This window comes from Chaetodon auriga, chromosome 21 (assembly GCF_051107435.1).
Source record: "Chaetodon auriga isolate fChaAug3 chromosome 21, fChaAug3.hap1, whole genome shotgun sequence".
Classification (NCBI taxonomy): domain Eukaryota; kingdom Metazoa; phylum Chordata; class Actinopteri; order Chaetodontiformes; family Chaetodontidae; genus Chaetodon; species Chaetodon auriga.
In genome coordinates this window covers 14,824,303-14,851,647 of record NC_135094.1, presented here as the reverse complement: position 1 = coordinate 14,851,647, position 27,345 = coordinate 14,824,303, and the positions used below count along the sequence as shown (strand labels likewise).

Here is a 27,345-nt window from a genome sequence, read left to right as displayed (position 1 = left end):
TGAAATTATTTGAAGTTGAACAGAACTTGAACATTGAAGTGAATTAGGCGTTATTTTCTTCATACCTGTGGAATGATTTGTCTTTGATATTGGACACTACAGGACAAAGGAAATAAATGAGATGATCTTCACTTACAGGTGCTTTTTATGTAGGACTCTTAGGATAAACTGGATGGTAAACTGCTAGATAGATAAAACCACGTCTATTGATGCACCATACTGTATGTAGCCTTATCCTCCTTGGGGTAGGGTGGGGGAATGAGGGTCTCCAATCTCCAAGTGAGGCTGAGATTTCGTGCTAGGTGTATATTCACAGCAGACATCGTGACCTGTCATGGTAGAAGAAGCACAGATGTTACTAACAACATTAACAGTGGCCCTGTTCTATTCAAGTGTCACATGTCCGCATTAAAGAGCATGCACAGTATCAGGACCCTGAAACCGAAACAAATGGAATTCAGCCATCATTGTTGTTATTATTTACACCTGTGCTTTTCCTGCTGTGCCTCATGTGAAAAGGCCATTGTGATGTTCATGTTGATCGGTCTTTCTTTATCTCTTTACAAAAGAATGTGAATCTTGGTAGAACTGATTCCTCTACATGCCCTTTATTTTGGAAGGACCGTGTCCTCTTCCTGTTTTGCAGATTTCCAGTCTGACGTGTTTGTTCACAACGTATGGTGCGGCTTAGAAACCCATCTTCTCAGTCATAGTTATCACACTAATGCATTACTATTAAGATAATAATGATCTGTTGATGCTGAGCTGCTATTAGTCAGACATTAATGTTTGACGAAATAAGCCGAACGTGCAGCAGGTTTTAAAATTCTAGTTATTTGCTAGAGGACACATTCGTTGTGAATTTCTCATCTACCACCTATTTAGCATAACAGGCTGTTTTCCAGCATCAGTTTGTATGCTAAGTGGACCTCACACAAGCTGTTGGAGATTCTGCTGTTGGCGAGCAGTCAATGGCCACATTAGCAGCTGTATAGCACTTTGACGCAGCTTGAGGATCTTAAAGGCATCAAAATCCAGTAATATCAGACAAGTGTCATCAACATCACTGCCCACTTCTACACAACATGATCCAAATAAAAGCGGCCTTTGCAGAGGGAACTCGTGCCAGTCAGGGTGATTGATGGACATATTTCCAGCCGAGGAGGCCTGGTGGGTCAAATTTATGTATCAACTGAATTTCATCAATCACTACAAAACCTTGTCATGAACTTACAGCAAATGCTTAAACCCGATTTCTTTTAAATCAACGGTGATGATTGCATAAAGCAGAGAATATTTCATCATGTAGCACTCAGTGCAACCTGGTTAAAAGCAATGCACACAAGAGTCAGAACAAGTCAAAAACAAAGATAGATCCAGCAGACAATAGACATGCTTCACTGTTTACATTTTCCATCTGTGCAAATAGAGGCTACTGGTTTTAAGGACCCTTAAACACACAGAGAGACGTCTCAAAAATGACTGTTTTAAGTGAATTCATATAGTTTATTGAAGCAAGTAACAATCTCTGGACACCGGTACGGTTACTGAGTAGAGTTCATTTAAAGTTCCCCTTTTCGAGACCATTATGAAAATCAGAAGCACAAAAAGACAGATTTTTGTTTGAAAGAGAGAGAGTAAAATTTTTATGAGACTAAATTACTTCAGACTTAACAACCTCACTAGCAGGCCAGTTAAACATCTTGCTTTACAACCTCAAGCTCTTCTTGCATCATTGCTGAAATGATATGCAGGAGAGAGTGAAAGGTACCATCACACCAGTGAGAAGATGGAAAAAAAAAAGACTGCTGTAATGTATTCAAAGTATTTCAGTGTCATTGGCACCTCAAGTACCTGCTAGCAGGGTGAAAGCTGTATCCCTTTTCCAAATTAGAACAGCACCTTGGAGACTACAGTAAAACCAAAACTAGGAGCCTCTTTTGCTTAGCATAGCGCAACCTGATAAAAGCATCTTTGTCTTTCTTTCACGTCGGCCTATGTCATACTCTCCGTTATTGCAGCTATTTCTTTTACTCTTTCCTCTTTTGTTTCCTTTCTCACTATAAAAATCTTGCGAAATATTCTTCGTACTTTCTGTAAATCCTTTGCTGTAAATGAGACGTGTTCTCAGCTGGTCAGATCCACAGCAACAATGGATCTTATTAATTTTTCTGTCTTCATTCAGATTGGATTGGCCAGTTTGGGGTTATACTGCACGAGTTCACTTTGCTGCTGTTCTACTACACACACATGCACACTGCCTCTTTCTCCGCCCCTCTTCCTCCATCTCATTTTCCTCTAATTGATGGATGCCATCTCTTACCCCTCATCCAGCCTCTCTGGCAGCTTTTAGATGCTTTTAATGGGAGCTCAGAGGACAACCAGCTCCATCTTTCTTTCCTTCTTCTCCTTCAAACTAGCAGCCTTCAATGGGTCTCTTGAAGACCATTGTGTGTATGTGTTTGTGTGAGAGAGAGAGAGAGAGAACCAGCTGTGAAGTGCGCTAATAGGCTCGCCCAGCCCGATGTCGCCGTCTTGCACGGTCACCGCTTCCATCTCCACCCCGCCGCTCTCATGCCCGATGGGAACTCAAGCAGCCTCCTCAAAGAGAAATAACACTCCGGCATTGTTAACTGAAGAAAAAGAGAAACACGAGGAGGCAAAGAGAAAGAGAGAGCAGTGGAGGTGAAGAAAGACTCCCTGTACACCTGGTATTATAACTGTTACATTGCTCCTGTGTAGATCTGAGTGTGCTGGATTACATTTACACCTGACATTAAAACGCTCCTTTGGTGTTCACTGAAATTACATTCCTCCTGTCGCACATATCACTTCCTCTCAATGTGCCCATCCTTCAGCTTCGTCTCTCTCTTGATACCCACGCTCCGGCGTTCCTATCACTCATATTTGACTAGTACGTCAGTTACCAAATTGCTTGCTTGCTCTTTGTGTAATCTGGATATATTTCCACCTTGTACCCACATGTGAAAGTTTATTTTCATGTCCTCCATTGTTGGATGTGATTTAGATGGGGTTAATTTCCTATCTGGAGTGAAGATGGTGAACAACACATTATATGAAGCATGCCACAAAGGAAACAAGGTCAAAGTACAGTGGAAGACTAAAAGAGGGGATGGAAGCTTTTTTTCCACATAAAACAGTTTTTCAAAACCCCCGTTTGCTGCACTTTTGTGTGTCACCACCAGTTAATTGTGTCGTGTGCGGTGCTTTGTTCAGAGAGCTCACGACCCGTCAGTGAGCTGATCAAAAACACGCAGAACCAACAGAGATGAAGGGGTTTATCAAACACACTCTCCTCTGTCTCTTTCTTTCTCTCTCTGACACACAAACACATACACACACACACACAGTCACACAGTCACTGCACTGTCTGAATCTCCCTGTGTTGGCCTTCTGTAGCCCGACTCAGTGAGCCCAGGCTAAACCTCTCAAATCAGTCATGCTCAATTCATTAACTTCATGATCAGAAACGATATTAGCCGGCAGTTTGCAGTGCATTAAAAACAATGTATGTATTCATACTTCATACTGGCATTATTGGTGAAGAAAGGATAAAAGTTGTTTGGCTTGTAAGCATAATAGTGTCTAATTACCAATATATGGGAACTAGTAACCATTAATTGTTTGGCTTGAAAAGCAGTCACACGGTATCACCTATATTTCTGTCTTTATCACACTCTCTTTCCAAGCTGTCTTCATCTCCTCCCTTGACATCCCCTACCCAGCACCACTCAATATTACAGCACTAATACTGCCACTTCATGTGCAAATATTTGAGTCTGCCGTCAAATCCCTAAATCACACCAATCAATCTCCCAGATATTACCGTTCAACTGAAGACCCTGGGACAAGCGCATTGATTTGAACGTTTTTCTAGACATATCCTTTCCCTGCGGATATATCAAATCAAAGCTTTTTTAATATTGGGTAAATATTCCCTTCATCCACTCTCAGGGTGACAAGGGAGGCTTGTCTCATAAAGCTGTTGAAGTTGGACTGCTATCACACAACAATAACTGGCAACGGTTTTCTCACCTTGCGTGGTCTCCTAGCTGCTGTTGATGCCTTGTTTTTGCGTTCACACATAAATGCATTTAAAACGCAAAGAATCCAGATCACCCTGTGATGGCGCCTGAAAGTGCACCAAAAGAACAAGCCTGACATGTTTGAGGGTGGATAACAAGAAAATGTCTGTAGCCTGCATATCATCAGGCTAATTAGGCAGAGCCAGGCATTCTGAATGCATAGCTAATGAACGCCTTCTCCATCTCTGCCGGGATCACCCGGCACATCTAATGGTCACATAAATTCTCATTTATAGGTCATAATCTGTCATTTATGTACATGGGCTCCCCCAATTAGAGTCCTGGGCCCTTCAGACTGATGCCTCTCTGGGGGATTCACAGCTCTGGTACCCTGGCACTCACAGAGACCCATTAGTGACAAACTCTGACCTGGCGTCCAAACCAACCCCAGAGCACTGTGGATAACCTGGCTCATTAATGACGCCTGCACTGGGGAATGGTTCCAGGTGCTTGTTGTGAGTGTCCTGTGTGTCTGTCGGCTTAAATGGTAAGGGGCTGGCAAGAAACCAGCATTGAACCTGGGACAACGGGGAAGGGACATGAGTAGCAGGAGCTTGGTTTGGCTGTGCTTCTTCTGCTGCCATTTGCAATTCTACTGCTGCCATTTTGCTGGACAATAACTATTCTGTTATCAATGGACCACGTGGGCCAAATTAGAACTGTAAATAGATCATAAACCTGGACAGCATTCTGCCTCTCTTTAATTAGAAGAAAGAATGTGAATTGCCAATGAATGGAGACATTTAACTCTGTCCCGCTGGAATCACCTAAAGGCCAAGCAAACACATTCCCATGACCCCAGCAATGTTAGGAGGGGGGGCATGGTCAGTCACGGAAAGCTCTGGGGAAAGAAGCAGACTTGTTAAGTTTTAATTAAGTACTCACAGCACTCTCCCGCCGATAGTGAGGCAGAATATATGTAGCTTTCCCTGAACTGTAGCATCCTCTTATACTCTAGACTACGGATCACTGCTACTTGGCATGCTTATTTGTGTTTTGCACTATTTTTTTTTGTCTGCTTTTGTCTTAGTCTGGCAGTGACATGTGAAGCATTACTGCATTATGACTGTTGCAGGGGGTGAGGACAGTGGGTCATTTATCTTTAAACCTCTGCAAGAGGAATGGTCTGACACACAGGTTTCTTCTTTAGAAATGTCTCCTCTTGCCTGCACCCTAGTTTGGAATTTGCCCAGGTTTATTAGCAAATACAATGCCACACCTATTCACGGTAATCGAGATAATTTGGTTGAAATATGCTATAATGTCTTGAATGCATTGCTGTCATGAAGCAAATAAGAAACGTGAGCATACGTGGCTTTTAGTGCATATTCACTTATTGAAGACAGAGCGTTTGATTTGGCATTTCTTTCCTAGTTTGCTCCATGTAATTATAGCTTGCCAGTTTGTCAGTAGTGTCTCTTAATATCATTCTGCTGCATAAGGACATGTTCATTTTAGTAGATTAGCTTTTGTAGCGTCACTCTCATGCTATTTCTATACACTAGCACTGCCTGCAGAGAAATGTAGACTAAAAAAGAACCAGCATCTACAGTGAGTCACAGTGTCAGACACTGCTAAGGTCAAGTTAGTTTTAATGGAAAAAGAAGGCCAAGCTAAGACGTGAAAGTTGAACTGCCCACACTGTGATGACCCCAGGACGACCCTGGCTAGTTAGCCCCTGTTGACCCATTCCACATACAGTACAGGCCACTGCTTTCCAGGAAGTCGATTTGGATGCTTTCAGCTCCAGCCTCCTCTGGAGACCCGTCTATTCTCCATGGTATGTCATCTCAGTCACATTTTCTCTTTCGCTCACTCTTCTCCTCCCTCCTACTCTTTCTCCCTCTTCATCCTGTCTTTTTATGGTTCTTAGAAAAAGATCTCAGAGAGACCTCAAAGTGCTGTTTTATTGAAAAGGAAAGCAGGAGGGCATCCCACTCCTGTCATCTCTGTCAAATGGTCAGTGCACACGGTTTACTCTGGAATGGAAGCATGTCTGATAGCACCACAGAAAACAGAAAAAGGGTAAGAAAAGTAGGCCAGGCAACCAGTTCATAGCCCTTGGCTTGTTATTTAGTTAGACACCAGACTGTTGTAGTGTGCTTTAATCACAGATTTACAGTAAAAGAGCAATATTTCCATTGGATTGCCAGTATTTCTTGAACTGTCACTCGCAGGAAGGATGTAAAGTGAGCAAAATTGTACAGTCCAAGTTCTATTTGTGGGCCAGCCAGCTGTGTTGCAACCCGAGCCCTCATATTCGATCCAGAAATTCAGTACAGGTCAGAGTCTGTGTGGGCGTTCAGTAATTTACTTCTTGTAAAGCACTCTCTAGAGGGGTTTTTCTTGGGTTTTGTTACCAGACAAGGAGAAGAGGAGATGACTGTGTTGTGGTTCACCTCTAAATCTGTGGGAAAAACTCAAAGAGCACATTATTCTATGCCTCTCTAGGACGCAAGCCAAACATACTGTCGTCTCTTATTTGAAAGGCAAAGTTGATCTGTCAATCTTCAGAGGATAAAAAGGGCAGAACAGTTAAAGATTGATAAAGCAAATGGGTAAGACAACTCATAAATAAATTGGTGTTGGGAATATGAAAAGTCACAGTCAATGTTCTAGCTTCAAAACAGGGTAAGAGCAGGTTAGATAAACATAACACGTCGCTGGCCTTGTGTCATTAACTGACAAGTCAAACCCAGCAGTCGTATTGCTCTCACCACTGCAGCGGTGTGTTTATTCACTGCACTGAAGGAGTCATTGGGGCTTTGATGTGGCCTCGATTCTGCTATTATATTCTTGTTGTCATTCATTCCTCAGATGACACTGCAGTCTTCACTGGTTAGTGGTTAGCTCTGAATAATGCATAATAAGTAATGAGCTACCCAAATGGATCAGTGGGCAGTCAGTTAGGCTGGGCATAAAGCAATCAATTATTTGATCAATAGCCCTCATTAGTTCATCATATAGTTAAACTGTATATATGAGCCACTGGTTGGAATAAATTATAGCCCACAGAGGGAAATTGGATGTCTGGCCTGCTTTAATGTCTGATGTCGCCTTCTTGTGGGAGTAATGAGAATACAGACATTCACAGGGGATCAAGGTTGATGCGCTCTACATATCCATATTACTTACTATCTCACCATATTGTCATTCTGTTTCTCCATAATCTAATGTTACTGATACTACTACTTATCACTATACATGCAACATCAGTTACATGTCTATCTAGCCCTCACACCAGTGCTGTGAAGCGATTTTGGTGCAGTTGCTGCACATGGTATTGCAACTTCTGCCGTTGTCATGTGATGCACACTGAACCAAAATAACAATTGGAATGTCAATACATACAACAAAAGATTTCTTCGCATTTGTGTGGCCAGGAGCCAACAGGAAGTCAGGCAGCTTGACCAGTGGAAGTCTCAAGTGTGAATGCTCTCAATTGGCTTGGCTGCACTCTAGAGTGCATGCTCTACAGGCTTTTTAACTCCTGAAGGACATTACTGTACACACATCTATTGTAATCACTCAGACCCAACTGTTCATGTGTGGAAAATTACTCAAAAAAGGTTGTATTATCTCACAGAATGGAATGCGTTTGAGGTGAAAACCTTTGCAGCACATGTGAAAATGCACCTTGTCTTCAAAGCCCTCCGCAAAGAGTCGTGCTGCGTGGCCTACTGTAATATTTCCAGGACAAGTTTTTAGATCTTGGTCGGCGGTCGTGATGCCAGCCGCGGTTTGTCTTTGTGTTGGTGCTAATGAGTGCCGTGACATGCGTCTAACACTACCTCGCTGAAGGGGGCAATGCTGGGAACCTGAGCCAAGCGAAAACCGCTGGCGCCAACCCAACATAGCGATAATCTGGATGGGGTGGAGTCTTCGGAGATCAGAGCGCAGTGCCGACTTTGCCGTTTTTTCCCACGGGACCCTTAAAGTAAAGAAAAAAAATAAGAATTGAACAGCATACACGACCATTGTGCCTTCAATTTTCAGTTCTTAAAAAATATTTCAGTGCAAGTTTATCGATTATGTTTCGGCCAATGATTTTACCAAGTTTAAATCTGTGGGAGGAATTATTCTGGATTTGCCTTCCCCTCAATTTGTACTTACAATCACATGCAACCACTGTCTACCTCCCAATCATTAGGCTAACCAACAGTAGTCTCAGTTCCCAGTCCAGTGTCTTAAATCCCCTTCCTGCAATAAGTGGCCATGTTTCCTTCCTCTAATTGCATCCAGCCGTTTGGAATCAGACCTGAATGGTTGTCTAGGTGTTAATTGGTTTGAAGGACTGCTAACAGGAGACAAACAGGAGAAAGGTGAATTAGCACGGTGCATGTGGCCCATAAATAGCATGGTGTGGCCTGGGTGCTGTCATGCCCTGTTTAGAGGTGTTCTGGATTATGTTGTACATTAGGTGGCCCTGGAGAAAAGACACACACATGCACACACACTTATCATGTGTCACAGAAACACACGTGTTCTTCTGAAACCTTAACCTTTTTACATCGGGAGAAAGTATAGACTTACAGTTAGCTGCTAATTAGATTTTTCAAGGACAGTTGGTTGTTTGTAGTGCTCAAAATGGTAAAAAAAAATAAATAAATAAAAAAAAAAATTCACCCACACAGATGTCTCAAACTACAGAAAAATCTCTTCCTTGTGCCATCGCTCATCCATAGATGTCATAGTCACTCTCTTCCCATGGCACACAATTAATTCATAAAGTCTTTTATAAAACATGAGTTAGGGCTCGAAACACGGTCACACCACTCATGGAAAGCTCACATTTGGCCACCTCGTCTGGTATCGTCTGTCTTTACTGTGAAAGAAAGATCTCCAGTGTTTCTCTTGCAGCCCACCACGACCACTTTAGATACAGCGCCAAAGAAATAATGCAGTTTAAATAGCCTGCTTTAGATGACTCTAGGATGACTGTGGTGTTATGGAGATACTGTGAGAAGACACTATTATGGAAAATGTCTGAGCAGTGATTGCTGTTAGATCTTTCAAATGCCACTTTATCCTACGCTCTAGGACTTGGACCTGTGCATAGTCCACAGCTTTACAAGTATTGAATCCACAGCTGGAGTTGAAATAAAACCTTCTCTGACAAAGACCTCAGTGTCAAAACATGACTTAAAGATCAGTCAATTTCAGTGCCGCTTCAGTGACTCCTCCAGCAAACCTTTATCAAAAGAAATTTTATTTGGAGTGCCTTTGTCAAAGAGCTCAGTGATTCAAATACCAGCATGGAAAACTGAGCAAAAGCAAACTTTGGCCCCTCCATTGTCTGGTTAACAGCTTCCCTTTAATGTCCTCAAAAAGGTATGTTCTCTGTATCTCCAGCAAAGTGTGGACAGGGTTTACACCTCGGGTTTTATTTACAATTTCTCGGGAATCTCTTTCTTAACAGGTGTCGCTGGTTGTCAAAGGCTGCTGCTTTCCTGTTGAGAAATCTGCTGATTCTGTACCTTGAAAGCTGCAGCTTACACATTTTCTGAAGGGGGAGATTATGCTCATGGGAGGCTTTTTGTTGCACCTCAAGACACTACTGCCTTCCCCTCCTGCCAAGGCCTATTTTCTATGCCGATCAGCTGTCCACCTGCTAGAGGAGCTGACATTTTGGCTCTTGCCTCATGCTCCACTTTCCAAAGGAGCCTTTAAGAACGGCTGAGAGGATTTGCAGCTGTTTACAGCACAGGAGAAGCTGGATCTCCAGCTGGTGTTGGCATGGTGGTGGTACAGAGCAGGCTAGAGCTGCTCCTGCCAGAAACACTTGCCTCTGTGTTGTGGAAGGATGGAGTGTGAATGAACATTTCTCTTTCTGCATCAAGCTCTTTTTATGCATCTCTTTTTCTTTTTCCTTGAGTTATTTTCACATCTGCCTGTAATGCTCAGTTCCCACAAGGAGTGTCCAGAAGCAATGATCGGAATCTGACTTGCTCAAGAAAATTTTGATTGACTGGTATCAGCGGCTGTACATGTCAACCTGAAGGGTTTTTAGGGTACTTTATACCTTTATTTGCCGACATTAGAGAGATGACAGGAAATTAGGGGACATGGAGAGAAATGGGGAATGACATAGAAAAAGGTCCCTAATCAAATGCAAACCAAGGATGTCAGGGTTGGTTTGTGATTGGTGCCATGTATGTAACCACTGTTGCAGAAATTGTGTTCTAAGCCAGTGTTAACAGCCATTACAGTGGAGGGGTACTATGTCAGGCCAGACTTTCCACAGACTACATCTGTTCTCTGATATGCAATGATAACCTTTACGCTAAACACAAGTGATAACACTAAATACAAGTGATAACGCTAAACAATCCTTGACCCTGATCCATTTTATATTATTTTACTTCTACAGCCTCAGGATGGGCACCACCTCTCTTTTAACCTAAATTCTTCATAATTCAGGCCCCATCCCTAATCCACCTCCTTATCTTTCATCCAAGAATCTCAAAATCCAACCATAGAAATTGTTTCTCACTAATTTAGAAGTATAGAGCACAATAACACACAGAAACAGACTCACTCACTCACACCTATAATCATTTCCTCACACCCCTAGCTTTGGTCCTTTCCTCTGTGTCAGACACTGGCTGCTCCATGTCAGTCTAATAGCATTGCAAATGAACTGTAAGGCTTCAGTGGAGAAGCTCATTTATTGCCTCATACTCAAATGATGAACTTTGCCAAGAGTGCCAGCTAAAAAAAAAAAAAAGTCTACCCCCTTGAGATTGGTTAAGTGATATACACGATTTGTTTAAAGTGATATTGAGGTGAGAAGTGAACAGTGACGTGAAGAAGGACAGTGGTGAAGGTGAGTTTTAACTAAAAAAGTCAGAGTGAAGAAGCAGAAACACAGAGATAAAAGCTGAGTTAAGCACAGAAAACAAAAGCAGGGCCAAAAACTTGAAAAAAAAAAAAAAAAAATTGGCTGAAGAGATGGAGAGGAGCATGACATTTGGACTGACAAGAGTAGCGAATATGAGTGGTGATTCCCAGGTTGTGGACCGGAGAGGTGCAGAGCCTCTCCTCTCCGCCCCTGACAGCGGCTGACAGCATGATCCACCTGCTGATTTACATTCATGCCACCATGTGCGAGTTGGCGCCGAGCTCTCTGCCATCCTGTGAAGTGCAGGTCTTTATTTTACCTCTCCATCTATCTCTCTTTATCTCCCTCTTCATCCCACGGTTGAAAATCTCTTTGGTGTTTTCTATAACCCTCTGAGTTCCGGGTGAGCATGAACAGTTGGATGGTTTTTTTCTGTATGCAGCAAGTTCAGCAAAGTTATGTGTTGTGTGTCAGAATGAATTTTGCCTCCAGCCTGCTACTCTCACAACTATTTGATAGGTCTCAAACTCAGAGCCAAGTCTTGACAGGTTGTATCCGCAATGACCTTACTGACGATATTTGGATGAGTTGGGTAACTTATTGTAATTGTGGTGCCTTTTGATCCGTGCTGTTGACTGACAAACACAGTTAAACCCCACCAATAATTTCTGACAGATGAGTGTTGCCAAAATACTTGAAGACAGTAACTGCAAAGCGGATGTCAACAGTTATGATCCAGGATCCAGGTGGTCAAAACAGGCCTCCAAGCACTGATGCATACAAGGACACAAACATACTGTACTCACATAGGCACATACTGTCTAGAGATGGTTAGTGCACTGCTTTAATTTTCAGAAAAAAGAGAAGACCGCAGTAAACAATCGCTGTGGTCTGCCCTACAGGCTGGACTTGTCATCAACCCCGCCAATTAAGTGCTGATTAGGATGTGGAGCCAAACCACCAACAGCTAACTACTCACTGCCAAGACTCCAACCTCGCTCTGTTCACCCCTAAGCCACCCTCACCTCACATACTCCAGCCAACACACCTCCACCAACCTCAGTCACTGAGAACAACTACATCTAAAGCTCAACTCCTCAATGTTACACAAATCCTTTAAACAAGACAGGCTCGTTCATAGTATTGTCTTATTATCTTAAGACAAGGGCCAAAGTGTGTCAGTGTAGTGAGACCGTTGCTCTTTCTTTAATAAGAAAGTTTTGATTTTAGTTGATTTTATTTTATTATAAAACACACTCTTTAACTCTGCACTGCGGTAGTTATAATAATTGAGTATAAAAACACCATAAAGAATCGACCCTTTAATAAAAACTGTTAGTAGCTTCATAAAATGCTCAGATTCAACTTTTGTACATAGACTTGGATTTTAAAATGTCTTGAAACAAGCCAAATAAGGAAGGTTACTCCTCTTGCATCATGATAGCATCAAGGTTTTTTTTTTTTTTTTCTTGTTTCACGAACATTCTCACGTTAGTTCTTTTCCACTGGAAAAGAAAAAGTACATTTCTTACACATTCATGACACAGGTTTAAGAGAAGAGAGATTTTGAAATTCAACACAAGATTCAGTTTGAAGATCTCTCACTGCAGCATTCTTACACCTCTCCCAACACCTCAAAAGCCCTCATCTACTTCAGCCTCCTCAAATTAGCGTGCACTCTGTCAGGCTTCGGGCTTCAGATTTGCCCCCTCCAGTCTTCAACCTCCAAACCAGCTCAGCCCAGATCAATGCCCTGCTCAGCCCAGCACAGCTTCTCAAGGTTGGGCCAAGGAGAAACTGCAGAAAGGCAACTCTTGCCATCTGTTTTATTTGGAACCAGAGCCATGTCTGACCATGCAGCCAGGTACAGAAGGAGACAGACCTACATACAGTATGACCATATTTAGCCCTCGATGGCAAAAGAGAAAGCGAGCTATTCCTCTTTTATCGATGTGAACACTGTGTTGTTTTCTTGTGTTGTCAGCATGCCACTTGTTTTCACAGGCGATGATCGTGGTAAAAGTGAGAAATACTGAGACTGACTTTGCCCGGCATAGCACTGCTATTTGTTTTCACTGAGGTCAGCTTGCTTTTTGATGGACGTTTGAGAAACTCCCCCCAAACCTCCAGTAATAATACCCCATATCCTCAACCAATTAGCCTTCCCCCGCATATCTGACAGCCACAGAGTTTTCCTTTTAAACATAAATATTGGTCCTCCCTCAGTAGGAGCCCCAGTCATGGGAACACTCTGCCCTCTACGCAACGTCACCCTCCCTCCCAAAGGTCGGAAAACACTAACTAACCAGTCCCCTGGCCTCTTTCTAACTACTTAGCCATCAAGGCAGCGACATCTTCATCTATCACAGCTTTGATAAGGGGTATCTTTAATTACACCCTCTTCTCCTGTGGATCTGTATCTTTTCTCTCTCCCCTCTAACAGACTCCCATCCATCCATCCATTCTTAAAGATCCCTCCCAGGGAAGGCTATAGCATGTCACTGTCCCAATGCTCTGGACTCAGTAAGTCGATCCAACAGGAAATCAATAGCAGGGCCTAATGCTGAATAATTGAGGTTACGGGAGTTCGGCAGTGCTCCCCAGACATACACCCCCACCCTGTCTTGTAGCGTCCCATTATGGACAGAGTGAGGCGAAGTGTCCCTTCTCTCGCACCAAGTGTACAGATACATTTGTTTGAGTTACCGACCAATCAAACTCTAGAGCACTACTTCATTGTGTTGCTCTTGTAGCTATTTAGTCATGGAGTTATTATTCTTTGGCAAGAGGGCTCACTCCGTGAAACCAAAAACACAGACTCAGCACAGACTACTGGCCTGCCTAGACAGATTTTGTGACATCTTTTCATCCTGCTAATGTAGGGAAAACTGCACTTTGAGAGAAATCTGAATGGCCCTGGGTATGTAAATTCAGATTTTCATTAATGTACCTTGACATCTACTGATACCACAACACCTCATAACCCCATTTCTCCCACGTTCTATTGCCAGATCATGTAGAGAGAGCACAGCACTTGGAGTGTGGTGTGCACTAGAGGGCACAAGCTGCCTTGCTAAGACACCAACCTCAAGTTGGAAAGAACAGAGAGGGTGAGCTGAGAGGTGGACCCCTATTCAACAGGATGTAAGGAGACAGAGCAGAGAAAAATGAGGGACTTACTGAAGTTACACCTCTGTGATGAAGGGCTAACCAAATGACACCCCATTTACTCTTTGGTATGTCTGATTCAAGCGGAAGTCTGAGGCATGAGCAAGCAGTTTTGTCATTTGCGAGACAGCTGCACTGCACTGGCTTACACAAGACTTTTGTAGGAAACACTGATACATTGAGTTTTGAACTGATTTTGTTCTTGGCTGCCAATCTTTTGTCTGACAGTGTTTATGGAACAGTCAACAGCTGTCAGTATTAGTTAGTGTGCTGGCCTGTTTGTCTGTCTTTGAAAGGAGCCAGACTGACAAGTGAAAGTAATAGTCACCTCTGACAGAGAAATAGACAAAAAGAGCATCTGCAGGAACCCAACCCTCACCAGCCTTCAGTGACTGCAGCTGTGGCAGCCGAACTGATAATCTGTGTTTGCTGTGTTTCCAGATGTCTTTCTTTCTCTTTAAACCTTAGGCTCACAGTAGTTTCTGGTCCTCTTGTTATTTTTTGAAAGCTGCATGTATGTCTAAGTGCCCTCTTTTGCACCTCTTTTACACCTTGCATTAAAATGCATTTTCAGGTGATCACATTGCAATTGGAAAGTGCTTGAACACATAAAAGTACAGGTGTAAATGCACCCAAGATGCATTGAAGATGGATTGTGATCAACCAAACAAACTCCTGAAGTGGTCAGGGATGCATAATGACCATGTTGAACACAGGTGTAAATGTAACTGTGTTTTCAATCCACATGCTACAGTTACGTGGGTGGAAATAAAAAAGTCCACACAATAATGCATACAATATAATCTAGATGCTACTATCTATCAAGATACAATCTGGATACGACACACATTTTAATGCAAGGTGTAAAGGAGTTGCGAGACTCTAAGATACAAGTCTGCTTCTACGTGAAGCTGCCTGCAACACACCATAACATGCGCACCTCTTCACTGCCAGAACCTGAGTACCATAGAAATGCTGAGCTCTGTGAAGTGTTACGCTTGGCTTCAGCCCATGGCAGCCACAGAAACAGCATAGAGAAGAGGAGGCAGCAGAAAAACACACTCAATATCTCAGTGGCCTGTGTCCTTGTTATTCAGTCTGAAGCTTCCCGTCTGAGTTTTCTCGCCTGTGTTACACTCCTCAGACAGCATCATCCTGCCTTGTGCATGGGTTGATGCCCGTTTTTGCACACAGCAGAACCCCTCAAACCTCAATCCGCCATGCACAACTGTACAAACAAGCTCATATGCTATCAATAAATCAACATATGTGTAAATTAGTTGAGACACGTATTAACTTCGGCCTGCTTACTAAATACATAACACATTGCAGAAGTTAAAAGGAAGGAAAAAAGAATCGTTTAGCATTGTCATTAACACCTGCAACTGATGCACAAAGTGAGAAGCAGCCACACACACTTCTCACACACTTTTGATGGCGTTTTGTCTGTCAGGTTGTTCTCTTTGAGCACACTGCTGTATTAGGTCTCTTCCAGTGGAACACACTGGCTGCACACTCTCTCACAAAGCAAAGCCTGTGTGTTTCCTTACGAGCACAGAGTCATTTCTTTGTTGTCTGTTAAGTGAGAGTGTGTCACTTCACACATTGTGTGTTTGCGTCCCGACACATACGCACATAAGGACAAGCATCCTCTCTGCCTGCTTCTCTTCCCTCGTCTTCGTCTCCTCTCCCTCCAGGCTAAGGCCACTCAGGCCTGCAGATGGCAGATAATGACAGTGCTGTCCCCACTGGCTAGTGTGTGTGTGTGTGTGTGTGTGTGTGAGTGTGTACATGTACATGTATGTGTTGTGGGCTTTGGCTCTGCCTCTACTCTGCCAACAGTGGGGTGTTTGGCTCCACTTGGCCATCTCCTTGCTGGCTGATTGGATGACTGGGTCACTGGTTGGCTTACTGGCTGGCTTGACACTTTATTGGCTGACACTATTAAACCAGTTTCTGATGTACTAGCTAATACGTGGACCGATTGGCTGACTAACTGGTTCCTGGCTGATTGACTAGCTGAATGGCTCAGTAGCTTAGTGTTGACTTACTCATTTGCTGACAGACTCATTGACAAACTGCCTGGCTTAGTGGCTTAGGGGTAACCAGACTCTGTTTTCTCTGTGTGTGTTTGTGCGTGTGTGTGTGTGTGCTTTAAATACCACAGGTGTTCAATTACCTTTTTATTTATTTATTTTTACCTCAATCTGTGCCTGCTGTATCAGTATCACTGCCTGGAAGAGAAACAGGTATTAGGCTTCACTTAGACATTGTCCAGCTGCCCTCACTGTGGCCCATAAAAAGTGCACCAGCAGCTCAGCAACGTAACAGGAAAACTGGTTTGTTTGTTTTTTGGTTACATTCTCAAGAATTCTTTTCAGTCAATAGAAAGTAGATAATCAATAGAAATAGTAAAGGGGTATTCCAGTGACAATGACGATATGTCATATGATGTCCAGATAATTAGACATATCAGGATATAGCACAGTTTTATGTAAATTCAATAAATAAGTGAAATGATGTCTTGGAAAGTGGTGAAAATGATTGCACCGAAAAGTGTGATTTGTGACACAATGAAATAAACAATAGAACATAATACGAAATGCTAAACGTTTTCCTGTTGTCAGTCACGCCGTTTCTATCGTCATTTTTTACAGTCCCAAATCCAGTGATTTAGTGTTTCGCTTCCATAAAATTTGGCCATTCGTGAGAGACAGATTAAAAAAGAATTGTGAAAGCTGAAGTAACAGAGATTGGACCTCTCCTACTTCTTAATAAGGAAGACAACGTAACTTTATTCCTTCTTTATAATAGAATGCTTTCTTAAATTTCATCATTAAATTACAGTTGACTGCACAGCTCAAAGCATCAAAACACATGAAAACAGTATGAAAGTGCTCCAAGTGAGGTGTTGCTTTCCCACTCATGGAGCACATTAAGGTATTTGATTTGAAGCCTCTTTCACAAGCTCAAAGTGCCTCTCTTTGCATGTAAAGTAGTCTGTGCACACATACAGCCTCTGTTGCTGGTCCATGGCCCCGGGCTCTCTGGCAGCTTACCCGGGGCCATCGCAGGTGACAGGGCAAAGGCCACCCAAGAGGGAGACCAACTCCCTAAATTGGGAACAATATATGCACCTCAAAGCCTGAAAGTCAATCTCAATCTCTTGGGTCAGATTGGAATTGTCTTTTGATCTATGCCGTGCCTGTGGGTTCAGATTTCTGCTTGAATCTGTCTTGACAGTGGAGAGTTTTGTTTGGACATTGTTGATCCTGCAAAAATCTCTTTTTAAAATATAGATTACTCTCAGGCAGGCAGAAGCCCTCGAAACCAAAACCGAAAAGGTAAACCTAACACACGAAATGAAATCAAAGTAAAAACCTACACTTTGAAATAACTCTCGGTGATGTACCTTGGCTTTCAAGATCAATTTTGGTGTTTTGAGGTGTCTCTTATTATCGTCAACAGTGCTGCTACTATTTGACGCACTCCAACCTATCCGTGTTAGAAGTGAGCTCTTGGTGTCATCCGCTCAGAATCACAGATAAAGGACTTCCTCTAGATCTTTTCACCAACACCCTGAGACAGACAATGCTCACATAATTAGGGCCAGCGTGTATGAGCCTACAATCCGAATGCTTAAATTCTTCTGGTTAATGATCGGGTTTGGCCTTGTTGAAGGTATAAACTACCTGATTTCCATCTTTCGTGACTACAGAGGATGTATGGCCTTGTCAAGGATACGGCCCTCCCTCTCTGTCTGCTCCACTCCACTTTCTGCTGCTCATTCCCTCCATCTCTTTCCACCAGGGAGGCCCGAAATGTTTGAAGCGTTCCCTTTTTTCTTCTGGCCCTCTCTCTCTTTCTGTGCCGAGGTCCCTGGATGTGGAGTTTTTAATTACTCTCTCCTGGCTTTGTGCATAACCAATGAAAGATTGAAGGGCACTTCCCTCTGAAAGGCACTGTCAGAATATAGGTTTTTCTAATGCCACCGCTTTGGGAGAGGAATACTAATACACAAACTGTGACTTTTTGTGCTTTTGTGTGCATTTGCAGTTTAGGTGTGGGTGCGCTCATGTACTCCTTACCTATGTGTGTGTGTGTATTTGCGACTGCCGCCCCTAGACAGTTGTTGTTTAGCATGTGAATCAGAGCAGAGGAGGAACGGCATCATTACATTGAGTGTGCGGCGTGGTGGGGCTGGGCTGGATGAAAACTGGGGGAGCAGATAGGTTCATTGCATTGATTAGATTTCTTAAAGACCAGTCTGAGGGTGCGACACCTCAAGGTGCCCCCAACAACTCTGTTGAGACAGCAAAATGAATATGGGTGGCATGAAAATCAATAGAGGATATGATAAACAAATGATTAGATCAGCCTGTGCTTTCTGTGCGTTCAGCCGGAAGGTACAAGACCACACTGGTGAAATCTGTGACACAAAGTGAATTGAAACTTGGAAAGTGAATGCATTTGTGTTTACCTGGACGGAATAGGATAATTCATGTGATTACGTTTAAGAATGTTGATTAGTTCAGCGTTATTTCACGTGTCTGCGCAGTGTTAATTAGTGTCAGGTGATTGATGGTAATTTAGCCCATGGAGGTTGTAAGATGCTCATCATGTTTCTGCTTTCTTATGGACACCCACCCTAATTGCTTTCATGAATATGTCATCATTTTTCCCTCCCTGCCCCCCTCCCCTCCCCCCCCCTCCGTCTTGCGGTTAAGTTTCAGCCAGTGCAAGTCTTTTGTGTGCCTTGAAAAAAATGTATTTCCCAAGGCTGAATTGGGTGGAATTGTACACATGACCACAGCTTGTAAGGTATTAATATACACTGCAGAAAGCGATGGGGGTGTGGTAGGAATTTTCCCTTCTGTCAGCACTGCGTAGGTAGCGCTCGCACAGGGTGCCCTAATATGTGTGAATTCATTTCCCCCAACACAGGAGGAAAACTTCAAAGGCAGGGCCGCGAACTTGGCCGAGTGGATTTGAAAGGGATGAGTCTCTAATCTGGTTAAACTTTGCTTGCTCTGTATATTTTCTCACTGCCTCGTCACCCATTCTTTCTTTAATGCCTTATTTATTTATTTTTTCTTCCTCCTGCAGTGAATGTACCTCGCTTCGCTTTAAAAAGTGAAAGAAACGATGACTTAATGTTTCAGCCAGAACAGCAGCATAAACCAATCTCAGGACTTGCGTTTGCTTGTTTGGGGATTAGATTCTTTTAAGCCTGTCATCGTAGTGCTCGCCGGCGTATAAACTCCCCCCCGCCGCCCTCCTCCACTGCCCTCGCACACCGTTGCTGTTTTAAATGGGAGGATGTATTCCATGTGTCGCAGCATCTTTACGCATTACATTTGCTTTGCGGTGTGTGTCATCATTTCAGGCCTTGCCTTAGCAAGCCTTAGCGGCGCTCGTCCGTTGCATCAACCCCATGTGACAGCACCTGAAATATGCATATGTTTCTAAGGCGCTGCGGGGTGCCATTTGAGGGTTATTTGGAATGCTAGTGATGGCAGGCCAGAGTGCTCGAGACCTATTCTCTGAATATTTGATGGTCTTAATGAGCAGGAAAAATACAGGACTAAGCACTTTGTTGGTTTGCTCGACTCTCGGTGTGTGAGAAATAATGGACGGGAGGAAAGGATGAAATATTGAAAACTGTGATAACTCCGCAGTAAAAGGAGGAGGGTTTTTCTATGGCGATGCTGCCTAAGGTCGTGAAAAAGTTACAAGTAAAGGTCGCGTTATTTAAGGGAAATGAAAAGACCGTGTAATGTCACTACAGTGAAGACTGTATCACATCAGGGCTGTGTTGAGTTGATCCTTCTGCATACCGATAGACGATCAAAAATCTTACCCTTTGATGGATGCTTAAAGGATCCATGACTGATAAATGGCGAGTGTCGAAGGGGGCAAATGGATGGGTATGGACAGCTGGATGGATAGATGGGTGGTGTGTGGATGAAGGATAGCAGCTCATGGCTATTACTCAACAAGTTTGGAGTTCTTGGAGTTTCTTATAGAGTAAGTGGCTTTCACAGTTTCCACCGCCACTGTACCTGTAATAACTTTGCGCCCCTGGTGCCCATGCAATAAAATGATGATAGATGATAGGGAGGGGAGATGAAACCTGCTCTGTTTGTGTGTGTGCGTGGGTTTGTGTGTGTTTTCTAGCAGAGACAGTGTGTGAAAGTTGCCTCAGCACTGCATAGCTTAACACAACTTATTTATCATACCAATTAAGTCAGTGACCAAAGTGTCATTCCTTTATGAGTCATCTCAAATTAGCTTGAAGAGATTTCTACAGAGCCATTGTCGCGCAAATAGAAGTGAAGGAACGAGGGGGAGTAAACGCCACTCTATAAATTCTTCTTATCCGCCTATTCTTCGAGTTATAATCACTGCTTATTAGTAAAACACTGAATTTTTGCCTTTAGATTGGAAGGGAAAAGAAAAGAGTGTGACAGACGAATGAATAAGTATTAATCCTGCCTGCGAGGGGTGACTTTTCGCGCAGCAATAAATATTCACAGCAGGACGTCGCCTGGCACGACTTTGGATGTTCTCTTTAATTGAAGGTGTGGATTGAGCGGACAGGTTTCCCGCGGGTTGACTCATGTCAGCCGTCCCTTCCACTCAGCTGTGAAAAAGCTGTCGTGGCAGATATGGATTAGCGTCAGAGCATCACGGGGCAGGTATTACATGTCTCTGGTGGCACTGCCAACGCTGCCCCCTGACTGCTAATATCCTCTGTTGTCTTGCGTCTTCCCTTGGTGAATGCTTTGCAACGGCTGTTTTGTACCAGTGCCAATCCTAATGTCCGGGCTCCCCGGCAGATCAGAGGTTCTGGAGATGGAGGGGTGTGTGTGGTGGTGGTGTTGGTGGTGGTGGGGATGGAGAAGAGAGAAAAGAGATGGAGAGAGGTTGTCAAAACAGCTCCTTATCCCCTCGTCAGTTGCTTCCTCTCCGTCTCCTCTTCTACTCCACCCTTGCTGCCAAAAGCCGGAAAGAGATCAAAGGAGGCCAACATGAAAGGCATCCCTGAGATTCTGTTTTTCGGTGCCCTGTCTCTCTGCTCTCTCTGTTACAGATATGGAAATGCTGAATCCCAAATACAGCCTGTACCTCGGCTGCAGAGAGTGCCTGCCCTCATCCGACTTTCTCTGTCTTTTCCTTTCACTTCCTCTCTTCTCCCCCCCCGTCTCACCCCTTCATCATCATCTCCCTCCATCCTCTGCTCTTGCCTCTCTCCAGCAGCCCTCGGGCTTCCAGGTAGATAGCGGTTGATTGGCAGCTGCTGTGACAGTCAGTGGAACCGGCTGAGAGTGGATGAGTGTCAGCCTTGCTCCAGGGGCTTAAGGCAGCAGCGATGTTGTAGCTCCCTGCTGGAGAGAGAGAGAGGCCCATGAAATAAGACTCAGTCAGTTGTTCTCTTCTCCTCGCTTCTCTCAACTGAAGCAGGTAGGAGCTAAATAGGTTTTTCAAATCGCTCCAGAGTTTATCCTGAGACTGGAAACTGGAACGTTTCTTCAACTCACACCCTGTCATGTGCTTTCCTTCTCTCATTCCTCTTTTCCTACCTTTGGTTTTGATATCGCTGCGTTTGATTGGAGGATGTAGCATCTTGTTATTCAGGGGCTCCTTCTCCCTCCCTCCGTCCCTCCACTCTGAGTCCTCAGCTGTTACGCCACTTGACAATTAGCCATGCCGTTCCCATTTGTGCATTACTGAAAAACTTTTTCTCTTTTTGAAAAACTTCTGAATACAACTTGACGCCCGCTGCACAGCAGCCACAGGGGAAAGAGTGAGAATAAAAAAACTGAAACGTGAAATCGTCTCAGTTCTAAAGTGCCTGTGACCAATTCCCAGACGGAGGGAAAGTGTTTGTGTGATGGCTTTTGCTGCGTTGCAGCTTGAGCTCAGGCCCGTCAATAGCGAATTGTGTCAGTTTTCTCTCTGGCCAAGAGTGCCCCCCCCCCCCTTCTCCACAGCACAGGCAGGGGACAGAATGACGATGGAAAGAGCTCGAGGAGAAGCGAGCTGAGGAGGGGGCTTCGTGGGGCACTTCTCAAAATCTGGCAGCCCATGCCTCCTCCAAAGATACTCTGCAGATGTGTGTTGACGATAAGTGTTTGAGTCAAATAGGGAGGTTTATGTCCTTTCCAGCTCTTTCTTCCATCCCTGTTTGGTCACAACACAAACAAATGGCCACAGGCAACGCTGGCACCTCTGTCATAAGTGGACCTGCTAGATAAGCACACGTTGGAATCCAGACAGAAGCTTTTTATTTTGGTTATAATCTGGTTATTTTTTGCTTTTATAGTTCAGATTGGTAAATTTTACTCATGGTTAACTGATACTAATATGATATGCATCAGCGCTTTTATCTCACGACTTGAAATAGACGAGCCTGCTGCACACATCTTTCAAAACTTTTGTGAGGGATTAATTGAACCTAAATGTCATGTGAACCTGAGGTGAACAGATCAAACAGAGAAAAGAAGCAATAAAGGGAAAAAGAACTGCCTTTGAAAGGAGAAATCAGCTTTCTGAACAGTGGGAACTTTTCATGTCTCTTTGGGTTTAGGGGGCGAACAAGCACTTTCAAGAGCCCATAAATATTGAATGCGGGATAAATCCAGACCCATTTGATTATGAAATGGAGGGTGTGTGGATGATTTCAGCTGTATATGTCAGATACCCACAGAGTGCTCTGGAGTGTCTGGTGAAAGGATGCAAAGCATAGCAAAGTGGACCTAATTAGAGGGATTTGGAATGTATTTAAAAATGAATCACGCCTTGCCGCGACACCAGCAACAGTATTCACCACTTCTCTAAATGGGCAGCTGGCACACAGAAGGCTTGTCAGGTTGCTCAATACTCCCAGCAACATATGAATGGGAGGCCTGATTACTTTGTCGCTAATGATTCATTGGCTTGTGCATGCTCTTGGGCAGTGTAAACACCTCTGGGGACAACCCTTCACTCTGGCCTGTGTTCACAGCCGCCTCGGCATCTTCACATGGCCGTTCCTTTCATCCTTATCATTACAGAACTTTTCAGCCTGAGCATAATTTCATCCTTCAAACACAGACGTATTCTCCACTTCATGAAAGAAGTTTTAACAGCTTGTAAAGAATCCAAATATCAAAGTATAAGATGTAAAAATAAGGCAGATTATAATTGCCAATATATCTGTAGTTGACAGCGTTTGCCCTTAAACACAAAGCAAAGTATCCATTCATGTCTTAACACACGTGAATATACACATTTACCAATAATCAAACCTTTGGAAAATCACCTCCTCAAACCGCCTGATTTGTAATATTAAGGCCTTCTCATTTTGTAGCACCCAATCTCTCTCTTTGATTGCCTCTCTGGTGCACTAAGCAAATCTGTGATAAACCCTTACAACCTGAGGAATGTAATTTCAAGATCGGAATGGAACGTGATTAGAGTAAAATGGGTGAAGCCTTCAGTGATAGAGCATGTCTCGGAGATAGCACTGAGATGCGAGGAAACATCTTAGGGGGAAAAAAAAGAAAAAAAAAAAAACTGTCTGCTTTAATTGTGCAAAGCCAGCATGAGCGACGTCGCCGTGAATTACGGCAACAGTAAACCACACGGGCGTACTCACAGAAAGGCATAAATTCAGACGCAGATACACAAACACATACACACTTAAGCATCATCCTCTGCATATGAATTAAATCAAAAAAAGAGAGCAGGGGCTTCTAAACTTGTTTATATGCAGATTTCCTTGCGTTGGGGTGATGAAAAACAGTAAATACATGGAAAAACACTTGTGTTATTTTCACCCTCAGACAAATACGATGCGGGATACACGAAAGCTGTTTGCTCCCAACGGCGACTAATGCTTTCTTTGTTGGTTGCTCTCTCCACATCCATGGCCTTCCATTACATAGATTTGCAAGTAGCACAGAGGCATGAAAAGGAACTCATCCCAAGTCCGTAATATACATACTATTGTTCTGTACAGCATGGTGTGTATTAGGCTGCAGCTGTATGATTCCTCTCTATGGATGGAATGAGAGGTTAATCTTCTAGTGAGAGGTTTAGTAACAGGTTGTGCTGGCAATGAAAACCACTTGGCACGGCTGCTTCTATACCACCACTACAGGCTGTACGCTTTCACTGCTCTCTTCCTGTCTTTCTCTCTATGTGTGTGTCTCAGTCCAGGAGCCTAAGTCTTGACTTGCATTTAGTCAATCAGCATTGGCTGATCTGATTTTCTTTATCCCAGTGAAAGAGGAGACAGATCATAGTGTTTCCCTCGCTGTAATCCAGGCTGCCGCCTCTCTCTTGTTAAGTGGGCAAGTTGGCTGGAGTGATGAGCAGTGTGTGTTAGACTGATAATTATGGGATGCTGGGGGGGAGTTCTCCCTATCTGGCCGGGGAAATGTGGCAACGTATCACCTTTGTGGGAATGGAGCAGCTGCTCGCCGTGGGAGCCAGACCTGGCAACCCAAAACACCCTGCGCTACATGACTGCAGATGTTGCAAGATTAGATTGGAGAGAGAGAGAGAGAGAGAGAGAGAGAGAGAGAGAGAGAGAGAGAGAGAGAGAGAGAGCGAGAGAGATTTGGGCTGAAGCAGATTACCTGAATATGAAATTACAACCCATACACTGCCTTGTATACAGTACACATGCACCTATTCATATATGGGTATGGACACATGCACATGCCTGCATTCACACAAAAGTTAGACATACAAACCGATATTTACTGCATATGTAGATACTGGTGACATTTCTGTCTCTCTTTATCCCCCAGAAGACACACTCATACTCAAACACACGTTTTTCCCTCTCTCCCCAGCTGGTAGCAGTATATGAAGAGCAGGATCCTCACAATGGAGGTGACGGTACCAGTGCCAGCTCCACAGGTACACAGAGTCCTGAACCCTTCGCCAGTGACATCAGTTCCGCGTCGGCCTTCCAGCCCTACCAGGCCAACAGTGAGATCGAGGTCACCCCGACCGCTCTGCGATCCAGTGAGTGTGATGAAAATATTATTGCAGCGTTCATGACTGTGACTTTGAAACAAAGCTATCATCATTGTTCTGTTAATAAATATTAATGGTGCACAGAACTCAGTTATCCTTTAAATACTAATTTCACTAACTTTACCAATTTATATGCTGCTACAATTGTTAACAATCTCACAAAAATATGAACAACTTACATAAAAAAAAAATACCTTACTTGCAGCTAACTAACCGTAACCATATCACATACCATATGTGTTAATGGTATGAAGACCAGCTTGGAACTTGGAACTGGATAGCTGAGGTGCAGTGCTATTTGTTAAAGTACTGGAGCTCACCTATGCGGTTAAGTTGTGGCTTGTTTCAAAGGTTATGTAACCGCAGTTCCTACTGTGACAAGTTTACGTACATGAGTCGACTGAAACCGACGACCGGCAGCTGCCAGCAACTGTTAAGGTGGAAGGCTTTCTTGCATGTTACTCAATCCATGAGTTGACATGGTGAAACAATTGTCACACCTTAAATGTCAATGTTACATCTTAGACCCTTCCATTAGTTTTTACTTGCTCTCTTGCATGAAACACCAATTTTTATGCAAAATGCAAATACTCTCTTTCCTCACTTGGACAAAAAAAAAAGTGTACTAGTATCACTGTGGTGCGCTCCAGCAGCACAACATGGTGGAAACCTGACTGAAATAATACCAAAATGCAGCGAAGTAAACTTTTTCTACACTGGCTATCGTCTGTTTTACTATGCTTTAGGTGTGTTGTATGTGTGAGTCGAGTGTCTGACAAGACTGCTCAGCGTATCCAGGGAATGGCAGTGTACTGACTTAGACAGACAGGTAGAAACTGAGACAACGGAAGGAATTGAGACACAGTTGGATATTCAGTCATGCATGAGTAGGAGCACACATGCCAGAGCAAGGCGGACATGCACACACTCACAGACGCTGCACACAACGAGAAAATGGCACACACAAGTCAGTGACTCAGATGTTGCTCATGTCCACATATTCACGTCCCGTGAAGTGGAACCAGTGAGCTGATGCGGAGCTGTCTTAAACTTCAAAGGACATCGAAGGCATTCAAACCAGAGCTCACATACGGGCATGGACTCACACACATGCACTTGAATGAACAGTAGACTTTAGTCCGCTGCCCTAACACAAAAGCACCTGAACCTGTCTGTTACACTGTGGAGATTTATTGAAATAGTTCCAGAGCAATGGCAATCTGAAGGTAAACCAGTAGTGCAGTGTGAAAGGCAGGTCTGTTTGAAGCTGTCTGACATGCTGTCAACTTGCTTCAAACGCCTTTCTGAAAGATGTATTGGCATCTTTCATTGCTCACACAGACAAAGACACTGCAGTCCTGAGTAGCTTCTGAAACTGTTCATATGTGATGAAGTGGTGACTTAAAACAACATCCGTCCACTGGACAAACTAGAGTAAGGCTGGACTGGAAGCCTCTGCCCTGTGAAAGTCTCCTTGAAGTCAAACCCAACTTGGCCCCTACCCCACACCCTGTGCTCTCCACCTCCGGGTGAGTGTTTGCATGGAGGATTCACCTTACTTAGGGCTGTCTCAAGCCAGTTTGTGTGCAGTGGAGGTGGACAATAAAATCCTCAAACAGCTGGTCTATCCCTGAGAAGAAGTGCCAATGCCTGATAATGCAGGAAACATCTCATGTGTTTGGTCTTGCTACTTAGTAAATATCATATCTGTCCTACCAACCCACACAAACACTCATTTCTAAACCTATCTCTTGCATGCCCTGTAAATTGTACGTTATGCATTCAAAGGAACATAATGACAAAATTGCATCAAAACTGAAGAACTGATTGCTTCCTACACACTGTGTATGGGTCGCGGTGATGGGTATAGCTATAGCAGTTTTTTTTTTAGAGATAATGACAGTGAAGAAAATAGGTAGGAAAGAGAGACAACAGGCTGTACCTTTGATCAGGCAGGTAAGGCTAATGATACGTTTCGGTTTGTGGTAGTTTACATAAGTACGGTATTACCAACAAGACACAAGTGAGATTGCATTGTTTACAGGAAGTTTGTTCCTTGGAGACTATGGTAAATGCTCACTGACTCTTGCACACTTACAAGAACAATTTCCACTTCAAAAGTACCTCAAAAGTTGTGGATGTGTGTAGTGAATAAGAATTTTGAGAGATGGATTGACAGCCGGACAGACAGACAGACTG

At 43.6% G+C, this 27,345-nt stretch overlaps 1 protein-coding gene across 4 annotated transcripts in view; it reads left to right on the top strand.

Moving 5' to 3' along the window:
- The window catches only part of LOC143339902 (partitioning defective 3 homolog), a 310,965-nt gene that overhangs the window by 72,581 nt on the left and 211,039 nt on the right, over positions 1 to 27,345 (top strand). For all 4 annotated transcript variants that reach the window (XM_076761454.1, XM_076761452.1, XM_076761453.1 and 1 more), the window contains exon 3: positions 24,960 to 25,134. In XM_076761454.1, the coding sequence (XP_076617569.1) occupies positions 24,960 to 25,134 (175 nt within the window). The remainder of the gene's footprint in view (positions 1 to 24,959; positions 25,135 to 27,345) is intronic.